Raw genomic sequence first — 10,531 nt, 5'->3', positions numbered from 1 at the left:
AAATTTGTGGGCAAAAAGATCATTTTTGTAGAAAAAATGCGATTTTTTTTTTCACGGCTCTACATTATAAACTTCTGTGAAGCACATGGGGGTTCAAAGTGCTCACCACACATCTAGATATGTTCCTTAAGGGGTCTAGTTTCCAAAATGGGGTCACTTGTGGGGGGTTTCCACTGTTTAGGCACATCAGAGGCTCTCCAAACGCGACATGGTGTCCAATCTCAATTCCAGCCAATTCTACATTGAAAAAGTAAAACGGCGCTCCATCACTTCCAAGCTCTGCGGTGCGCCCAAACAGTGGTTTACCCCCACATATGGGGTATCGACGTATTCAGGAGAAATCGCACAACAACTTTTGTGGTCTAATTTCTCCTGTTACCCTTGTGAAAATAAGAATTTGTGGGCGAAAAGATCATTTTTGTTTAAACAAAAGCGATTTTTTATTTTCACGGCTCTACGTTATAAACTTCTGTGAAGCACTTGGGGGTTCAAAGTGCTCACCACACATCTAGATAAGTTCCTTAAGGGGTCTAGTTTCCAAAATGGTGTCACTTGTGGGGAGTTTCCACTGTTTAGGCACATCAGGAGCTCTCTAAACGTGACATGGCGTCCGATCTCAATTCCAGCCAATTCTGCATTGAAAAAGTCAAACGGCGCTCCTTCACTTCTAAGTTCTGCAGTGCGCCCAAAAAGTGGTTTACCCCCACATATGGGGTATTGGCGTATTCAGGAGAAATTGCATAACGAAATTTATGGTTACATTTCTGTTTTTACACTTGTGAAAATAAAAAAAATGGTTCTGAATTAAGATGTTTGCAAAAAAAAGTTAAATGTTCATTTTTTCCTTCCACATTGTTTCAGTTCCTGTGAAGCATGTAAAGGGTTAATAAACTTCTTGAATGTGGTTTTGAGAACCTTGAGGGGTGTAGTTTTTAGAATGGTGTCACACTTGGTTATTTTCTATCATATAGACCCCTCAAAATGACTTCAAATGTGATGTGGTCCCTAAAAAAAAATGGTGTTGTAAAAATGAGAAATTGCTGGTCAACTTTTAACCCTTATAACTCCCTAACAAAAAAAAATTTTGTTTCCAAAATTGTGCTGATGTAAAGTAGACATGTGGGAAATGTTATTTATTAACTATTTTTCGTGACATATCTCTCTGATTTAAGGGCATAAAAATACAAAGTTTGAAAATTGCAAAATTTTAAAAATTTTCGCCATATTTCCGTTTTTTTCATAAATAATCGCAAGTAATATCGAAGAAATGTTACCACTAACATGAAGTACAATATGTCATGAAAAAACATTCTCAGAATCAGCGGGATCCGTTGAAGCATTCCAGAGTTATAACCTCATAAAGTGACAGTGGTCAGAATTGCAAAAATTGGCCTGGTCATTAAGTACCAAATTGGCTCTGTCACTAAGGGGTTAAGGAACTTATGTTTGCGAGAGGGAGAAGGGATTCAGAGAGTGAGTGTATATCAATGTGTTTAAGATTTTTCCAAGGGTATACAAGTGGAAATTTTGCACCTGGAGAAGAGAGGGAATATCGTGTAAGTAGGTTGTGATAAGAAAGAGGGGGAGGTGAGTTAAGGTGCCTTCACACTGAGCAATATTGCAACGAGAACGACAACGATCTATGACGTTGCAGCGTCCTGGATAACGATATCGTTGTGTTTGACACGCAGCAGCGATCCGGATCCCGCTGTGACATCGCTAGTCGTTGCCGAAAGTTCAGAACTTTATTTGGTCGTTAGATCAGCCTGAATCGTTGTGTTTGACATGAAAAGCAACGACGTCAGCAACGATGAAAGGGGCCGTCGCAGCGTCTTGTTGTGGCCAGGTAGGCGTTATGCATTACAAAAGTAGACGCCTTTAAATTTAGCAATGTCGCTCGTAGATAGATACGCAATTATTTCGAAGATCCCAATATATTACTAATTACAAAAGGAGACGCCATCTGTCATAATGGCCTGGGAGATGGTGTGAACATTATTATAGTAATGTAATTATCACCATACTCCCAAATGCATTCCAAAGACAAAAGGTGATGCCTACATCACATTATTACATTGAAAAAGGCACCCCTTTACATTACATTACAAAAGGTGACGCCAACTGTCACGACAGCCTAGGAGGTAGGTGTGAACTTTACGTAAGGGCGTATTTACAATGCATCACTATTACAAAAGAAGACCCCTTTAAATCACATTATTACATTACAAAAGGTGACGCCATAACGTTATATATTTCAAATGGCTTTGTTGTTACGTCTCACTGAGAACGCTGATAGGTCACATCGGGGTCATGTGTACCTGCGTTCCGAAATATAAACCGCGACTTTACAACTTTTCAATCACTTGTGCGTACTCTGCCATCCACGAGCATCTCGTGTGCGTCTTGGTTCGAAATCCATCGTGTTCCTTCTCCATCAACTCGTGGGCGTCTTGGCTGTAACTTTTGAGCGACCTGTTTGTAGATCTTCAACTCTGCAGCGTTCTCAATTAGTACATCTACGGTGAGTATATCCTTGTGCTGTATTCATTTGCCATGCAGCAATACTAATTTATGTGTATAGAAATAGATGTATACTACATCTCAGCAGTGATTTTTTTAGAGCTTTCACGTTTATAACCAAAGACGCTTTAGCGTCGTAGTATTTCCCTTTTAAGTGGTAATGCAAACGATTTTGTAGTATGGTGTGTTTCACCAACATGAAATTGGCCATTGACAAAATAGCAACCAATAGAATGTACAAATTTTTCAACTCTCAAAATGGATAAAAATAGCCCTCATCCCATCCCCAAATGGTGGCTATGAGGAAACACACAAACGGCCCCCATCCCATCCCCTAAATGGTGGAAATAGTCCCACGGACCATCCCATACAAAAAATGACTGATAACAATAGGAACGGCATACGGCTCATCAAACTTTTATTTTTTGCTGTTTCTTAACTTTTATTTTTTTATTTTTTAAAGATGTCTACAAATGAGCAGGACTTTGTTCGGGCACTCATAGAGATGTACCGCTCCCTGCCCTGTTTGTGGAAGATAAAATCTAAGGATTATAGCAACCGTTACATGAAGAGAGAAGCGTATGAGAAGCTGGTGGCCGTCTACAGGGAGTATCATCCCACAGAGACCGTGGATGAAAACATTGTGAGGAAAAAGATCCAGGCTCTCCGCACAGTTTTCAAAAAAGAGGTCAACAAAGTGGAAAATTCTAAGAAGTCTGGGGCCGGAACTGAGGAAGTCTATGTGCCCAGGCTGTGGTATTACGACCTGATGGCATTCACTAGAGACCAAGAAATCCCTCGCCCGTGCCAGACTGTGACTAGCCTTTGTGAGCCATCGCCCGAAGATATCCTGCCTGAGTCTCCTGACGACCATGTAAGTAGCCCCAAGCTTCCCTTCTTGTAGCATGCCGTGTGTCTTGTATGTTTATGAGACTGCATGGCTTCCTAGTAATAGTGAGTCACGTTGTTCATGTTTAATCCCCCTGATGATAACAGCTGCCACTTCCTGTGTCCGTAATTAACATTGTGTCTTCCGCACATTCGTACAGTATTGCCGGCCAATGTAGTTCTGCACAGCTCTTTAACCCCTTTGTTTTTTAACCCAGGTAACTGTTCCTCATAGGTTCCAATGGGCATAGAGGTGTTTGGGGAGGTGTGGGCTCTCTAGGGATGTGTGGCAGAGTCGTTTGTATGTTATTTATTTTAAATTTTTGTTTTTCATGTAATTGCAGGTGCCTCTGCAACAGCGGGAAACAACGGAAGCGAACAATGTCCAGTCCCCTCAGTCCTCCAGTAGCCCGTCTGTCGAGGAGCAGACATGTCCACTGCGCCCATCTAGAAAAAGAAAATCAACAGCAGCCACACCTGTGGATCTCCTGGCAGTGGCCAACAGCATCTTGTCGAAGCACGTCACAACCAAACTCTCCCCATTCGCATCCTTGGTTGAGGAACGTTTAAACAGACTGGATGATACCCAAAGATCTCACGCGGAGAGAATAATGTTTGACGTTATGAACGCGGCAGCCGCAGGAAAACTATGCGACACATCAACATTGAGCATTGACGTCCGTCAGCCCAGTGCCCATTTTTATTGGGGACACCAACAGGAGCCCATGCACAGCACTCCTGTCCGCAGACCTGGGCCACATAATTCTCAGTTCCGGACACCACCTGCACCCCCTTCTTTTGGTGACTTATCACAAGGACCTCCTATAGCCACGCACCACTACAGTGAGATGGACACTTACTACCAAAATTTGTAGTGTTGTAGTTTAAATAAATGAGACTTGTGTTTTAGATGCTCCACAAGTAATCCCCTATGCCTTCTCCCCTGCAGGCATCCTCCTGGCACCCGGTCATTAATCCCCTATGCCTCATCAACATTAAAAAAGTATTGAAATAACAAATAATAAAATTTTTAATACAAATAATAAAATTTTTGGTTTCTTAAATTTGTGTATGTACTACGTGTCTCTTTGGCTTGGCAATAAATGACGCCGCTGGTCAATATACTACGTTGCTGGGCAATATGCGACGGGGACATGCGAATGCTAGAATACCCAATACATTACCGTCACACATAACTATATTGTTAACGATATCGTTGCTTTTTGTGACGTAGCAACGATATCGTTAACTAAATTGTTGTGTGACGGTAATGTATGCTGGGAGATCATTGGTCGCTGGGGAAAGTACAGCACTTTTTGTGGTTGCTGAATCTCCCGCTGACATCGCTGAAACGGCGTTACACACAGCATGTGTAACGCCGATTCAGCGATGTCGTCACAAGAAACAAGGGAAACATTGGGTTAATAAGTGCAGGGCCACTCTTAGTAACGTGATGTTTACCATGGTTACCGTTGTCAATGTTTAAAAAACAAACAGTACATACATTCCCGCTGTATGGTCAAGTCCCTCGCCTTCGGCTTCCCGCACTGACTGGTGAGCGCCGTCCGGTAGTAAAGCACAGCGTTGACATCACCGTTGTACTTTACGCCCGGCGCTGAGTCAGTGCTGGAAGCTGAAGGCGAGGGACATGACTATACAGCGTGAATGTAAGTATGTATTGTAATTTTTTTTTAACATTTACAACGGTAACCAGGGTAAACATCGGGTTAATAATCGCGGCCCTGCACTTAGTAACCCGATGTTTACCCTGGTTACCCGTGGACTTCTGGATCGGTGCTCGCTGGAGAGCTGTCTGTGTGACAGCTCTCCAGCGACCAAACAGCGATCCACATCATTGTCGGTATCGCTGCAGAGTCGATGAGTGTGAAGGTACCTTTAGAATATGGTGAACATCTACTAATATATATATACACACACACATCAGGAAATCACTAGTGCATAGGATGCTGAAGACTCACAGGTTTCATATGATTGATACAGAAGTAGAGTATGTTCATAGATATATATGTTTATTGGTATGTATTGGTATGTATGTAAAATAATAAGAAATAACAAATAGATATATCGTTATGTTCACATTTATTACAGAAAAAGGAGTATCATGGGTCATCCAAAAATTGTTAAAAATGAGCACTTTTACACAAGAGCACTTGAACCCCCCAACAATATCATCCATAATACATGGTATAAGTTATGCCAACAGTTACGTTACAGCTGTTGATACTGCCATGGGACAGCCCCTGGCCCATTGAAAAAGTCAGAGTATTTGTCCCTGCTATTAGTTGCATCATCGCAGTACCTTCCAGAACCCAGACTTTCCAAACCACAAACCCTGTGCGCGTCTAGACGCCATTCGCCCTGGGTTACATCTCCGTTACCCTGGTCCACAGAGTCTACATACTGTGTAGGGCTGTATGCAGTGGCATCACGGCGACGTAGAAAGTTGTGGAGGACACAACAAGCAAGCACCACAGAGTCAATAGACGTTAGTTTCATGTTTAGTGCTGTGTGGAAAACCCGAAATCGGTTTGCCATAATTCCGAATGCATTTTCAACAACGCGTCTAGCTCTTGAAAGTCTGTAATTAAAGATTCGTCGTTCCGGTGTCAGAGTCTTCTGGGAGAAGGGCTTCAAAAGGTTCGGATGCAGTGGGAAAGCCTCATCTCCGACAAAGACAAAGTTCATGTTTTCTGTTGTGTCACTGTTGGGCGGCAAGGCAAGTTTATTATTTTTCAAGCGTTCCCCAAAATCTGTGTGCTCCAAAACTCCTCCATCGGATACTCTCCCGTTAATCCCAACAGACACACTTATGAAATCATAGTTAGCATTTACGAGGGCCATGAGAATTATGCTGAAATATCCCTTATAGTTATAATAAAAGGAGCCAGAGTGTGGTGGTTGGGTGATGCGTACATGTTTGCCATCCAAGGCCCCACCGCAATTCGGGAACTGCCATTGCTCCTCAAATCCCCTAGAAATCTCTTTCCAGTCATCCGGGGTCTGTGGGAAAGGCATGTAACTGCGGTGTAAAACTGAGACAATAGCTTTGCATGTCTCTGGGATGATGACGCTGAGTAGGGATCGGGATATAGCTGCGCTGTAATGCAAGTCTTGCATAGACCTGCCAGTCGCCAGGAAACGCAGCGTGACAGCCAGCCTCTCATCCACAGGGACAGCTGCTCTCATCTGTGTATTTTGCCGCCTGATATAAGGTTCTACAGCTGCAAGTAGGACATTAAATGAGTCCTCCGACATTCTCAGGTAGTTACGAAAATCATGCGGGTTGTTATCCTGCAGTTCCCTTATAAGGCCCATATGGGACAATTGATTCCTCTTCTGCAGCCACTGTTTGGTCCACATGCGGCGCTGACGCTTTACACGATTGTTTCGCGCTTGAACCTCCAGCTGGTTGTGAGCTTCTACCAATAACGCGGCCGCAACAATCACAGGTACATCCGAATGAGACATGGCAACCTGAGAAAGGAAAAAAGAAAAAAAAAAATTACTACATATAATTTTCAAAACTTACACAAGACATCCAATACTGTAATGCATTCTCCGTTGCGTCACCGATGCTGCACCATTTGACAAAAATGTTAACATAGGATGTAAGGTACTATATATATATAAATATATATATATAAATATATATATATATATATATATATATATATATATATATATATATATATATATATATATATATATACACATACATACACACACATACATATATACATACACAGAGATATACATGGCTAATTGTAAGCAACGTTAACACAACAGCATATAACACAACAGCCATACCCCATAGATACCCTCCATTAAATGTACCATCCACTGAAACAAACAGGACGATGAGCGCTGCTGATTTATAACGGGAACGCCAAATAGTGACTTCTGGAGCCGACGTCACACCCGCGACGGTGTGCATAAATGGAGACGCTATAGCGTTGCGAATTGCGCGCCAGAACGGTAGAATCAAGGACCTCCTCTGGGCGTGGCTGGGTGGTGCCATACAGCGTCTCTCTTGCTAAAATGGCGGCGAGACAGCGATGTCCTCCTTTGGGGCAGACAGAGGTCCGTTTTTTTGTAAAAAAAATGGATGCCATGGACTATGAGGGCCGGGAGAGTCGCCCAGCACACCCAAATCTACATAAGAATGAGGTGTTGCGCCACATTGCCCAGAAGATGGAGCGGAGGTTCGGCATCCGGCGCAGTGCGCTGCAGCTACGCAAAAAGTGGGCCGACCTCCGGTACAAACAGCCACTTTATCTGGCAACATTGCGGGCAGAGACCAGGCAAGGCAAGTAACAGTATAGTGTAATTGGGAGACACACAGTATCGGGAGGGGGGAATAGGGACACTCGCACTGCCGTGTGGCGCTTCCCACCTTCTATATATGTACCTCGATTTGGGGAGTTAAATTTAAATTTTATTCCTTTATGCCACTGGCCTAGGTTTGTTATTTGTGGGGGTGTCGGAAGCTCTGTACTTTGGTGTGTAAACATTGTGTTTCTTTATTTTTTGTGTATAGAGAGACAACGCCAGCAGAGGACTACAGCGGCCAGCAGCGTACGCCCACAGCCAGGGCCGTCACGTAAGTTACCCCTCATGTCTGGCAATTGCGATGGCGCCTACTTAATTTTTTATTTAAGTCGACAGCTCTGTACTTCTGGTGTCTAAACCTTGCGTGTCTTTTTTTGGGGTGTAGAGAGACGCCGCCGGCAGAGGACAGCACCCACTGCAGCCAGCAGTACAGCGGCTAGCAGCGGAAGCCCACACCCAGTGTCGTCACGTAAGTTAACCACCCTTTTTTAGAATTTAATGACGCCATACGGGCCATTAGTAGGGAGGTTAAATATTGTGTACATTACAGGTGCAGTAACCCCACCGCAGGCCACAACCCCGCCCTTTCGCCACCCATCTTCCTCCCCCGGGTCTGCGTCATTCTCTCCAGCGACAAGCATTCGTAAGTGACAAAACCAGCGAGCGCTTCACCACAGTCAGTTCAATTGTTAACCAGATATGTATTTGCTTCCTTTCAGCAGCAGGAGCTGTGGCCCGAGCCAGGGGATGGGTGGTCAGCAGCTCTGCGGATGAGCAACAGGCGTCCCTTTTCCGTAAGTATTGAGAAAGTGGGAGGGGGTTATCGGTGGGATGTCACATTTGACAACGACTAAACGGACCCTAAAACATTGAACCTAAAAAAAGCCCTCTGGGGCAGTAGAAAATTGAGTGTGTAGTTACAAGTACCATTTTACAATAAACGAATTACTAACGATCATTACCAGCTATAAGTCACTGTGTGGTAGCTGGGTCGCTGTCACACAGAACGATTGCGTTAACAATATCGTTGCAACTTCACAGAAATCAAAGATATCGTTACAAAAATCGTTATTTTTGACGGTACGGTAAAATTGCTGGTTATGTAAACACATGCCACCGTTGCAGCTTTATCACTGTCCATTCTCCAACCTCTTCTATCACAGAACCGGACACCGTGAGAGAGCTGCTGGCCAAGCAAGACCGCCTGGAGCGGACAGCAGCGCTCATGCTGCAACAAGTACAGCAACATGGCCGCACGCTGCGACACCTCTTGAGGCGTGGGAGGTTCTGATTTTTTTTTTTTTCTTTCATTGTTTGGGATATTGTTCTGTTCCTTGTTATTTTTCAGTTAACAACATAAAAAAAGTTTGATTTGACACAATTATGTTTGGTTTATTGTGTCTATAGCCACCGGCAACACACCGTGCGCCAAGAAACGTCGCCACACACACTTTTTGGCCCACATAATATCTCCAGTAGTTAAAAATGAAAAGACTGCAGCTTGGTGTGTCTGTAGTATACAGATATGAGGTGGGCCAAAAATATTACATGCATCTCCATAATCACACAAATTGAGGGGACAATGGTTGTCACACACGGTACATATCTATGCTCACCTGCCAGGTGTCAGAAATAGTGAATTCAGGAGCCTGTATATGTTTATCATGAATTCATTTTTCTGACACCGTACTTGATGAATATAGATAGCGTGACAGTGATTGTCTCTTGATAAAAAAAAAATAAGGTCAGTTTGTGAAAAAAATAAATTTAGTTTACCAGTTGTGAGCTGTTTTTATTTACTTGCGGAGCAGGCCAGGGACAGCTAAGCCAAGGTAGACACAAAAGAGTTGGTTGGCCTTACCATATAGTTTGCGCAAAAAATGCTACACAGCGCCAAATAGTTTGCAAACTGCATCCGAAAGTGCCTCCATCTTGTGTGTCCGCTTACCAGATGCACAAGATAGCTGCCAGATATGTTTTATACATTACTATACCATATACTTTAGATAAGCATTGCGTCTAGCATTACTACACAGCCATTACTATACAAAAAAAAAAAAATTGAACATACCGTTTATGAGCAATAAAAGAACCGATGAAGACGCCGGCAGTGGAGTACGGCGTTCCGAACAGAACGTTCACGGTAGAAGAGGATCGTAGCTGGAGAAGGATCGTTCCGGACAGGACGCTAGAAATGCAGGGAAAAACAGGCATACGCAGCTCTCGAACAATGTGAATCAATCGCTGTAGAGTCGCGGTTTATATTCTGAGACGCCGGGACGTCACATCCTGGGTGACACCTATCTGGGTGTCACCCACCTGGGTGACACCTATCTGACTACGCTGCCAATTCATCGGATCGTTAACCACTGCTGTTTGACGTGAAGCAAGCAACCAGCGACAACGATCCGTGAGTCGCTGTTACGTCACTGTATCGCTCCGGCATCGTTCGAACGTTGGTGTGTTTGACGTCTCTACAGCGATCTAAACAGCGACGCTCCAGCGATCGCCTTTTGGTCGTATCGTTGTCTATATCGCTGCAGCGTCGCTCAGTGTGAAGGTACCTTAACAATGACAAACTGGTACAAAAAGAAAGAGCTTACAGCCTACAGGATAAGAGGAGGAAGATAGTAGGTTGGGGGGTTGCAGCTACTCCTGTGTTGAGATGGCAGCAGGGTCATTGCAGGCTTTAAGCTTTCTTGAAGAGATGAGTTTTCAAGTTCCATCTGAAAGTTCAAATGTAGTGGCTTATTGGACATGTTGGGGCACAGAA

At 43.7% G+C, this 10,531-nt stretch overlaps 2 protein-coding genes and 1 long non-coding RNA gene across 3 annotated transcripts; 2 read left to right on the top strand and 1 right to left on the bottom strand.

The window, feature by feature from the left end:
* Positions 1 to 1,607: 1,607 nt before the first annotated feature.
* On the top strand, positions 1,608 to 4,472 carry LOC138647998 (uncharacterized). The gene is made up of 2 exons (XM_069737438.1): positions 1,608 to 3,394; positions 3,753 to 4,472. Exons 1-2 carry the CDS (start codon positions 2,984 to 2,986, stop codon positions 4,281 to 4,283), a joined length of 942 nt encoding a protein of 313 aa, XP_069593539.1. The 5' UTR covers positions 1,608 to 2,983; the 3' UTR covers positions 4,284 to 4,472.
* Positions 4,473 to 5,491: 1,019 nt separating this feature from the next.
* LOC138647997 (uncharacterized) lies at positions 5,492 to 10,315 on the bottom strand. Its single transcript, XM_069737437.1, has 2 exons — positions 9,830 to 10,315; positions 5,492 to 6,903 (listed from the first exon to the last, which is right to left on the bottom strand). Exon 2 carries the CDS (start codon positions 6,895 to 6,897, stop codon positions 5,638 to 5,640), a length of 1,260 nt encoding a protein of 419 aa, XP_069593538.1. The 5' UTR covers positions 6,898 to 6,903; positions 9,830 to 10,315; the 3' UTR covers positions 5,492 to 5,637.
* Positions 8,323 to 9,139, top strand: LOC138647337 (uncharacterized). The gene is made up of 3 exons (XR_011314945.1): positions 8,323 to 8,401; positions 8,478 to 8,552; positions 8,922 to 9,139. It is a non-coding gene; the product is annotated as an uncharacterized lncRNA (long non-coding RNA).
* Positions 10,316 to 10,531: the final 216 nt, after the last annotated feature.

The sequence above is a fragment of the Ranitomeya imitator genome, chromosome 8 (assembly GCF_032444005.1).
Source record: "Ranitomeya imitator isolate aRanImi1 chromosome 8, aRanImi1.pri, whole genome shotgun sequence".
NCBI lineage: Eukaryota > Metazoa > Chordata > Amphibia > Anura > Dendrobatidae > Ranitomeya > Ranitomeya imitator.
The sequence above is the reverse complement of the archived record's forward strand: the minus strand, read 5'-3'. Positions and strand labels throughout refer to the sequence as shown.

Excerpts from the sequence above, each read along its gene's own strand:
- LOC138647998 (XM_069737438.1), top strand. The coding sequence starts at position 2,984 with ATGTCTACAAATGAGCAGGACTTTGTTCGGGCACTCATAGAGATGTAC. Across the intron at positions 3,395-3,752 it reads CTGAGTCTCCTGACGACCAT|GTGCCTCTGCAACAGCGGGA; the intron begins GTAAGTAGCCCC and ends ATGTAATTGCAG.
- LOC138647997 (XM_069737437.1), bottom strand. The coding sequence starts at position 6,897 with ATGTCTCATTCGGATGTACCTGTGATTGTTGCGGCCGCGTTATTGGTA.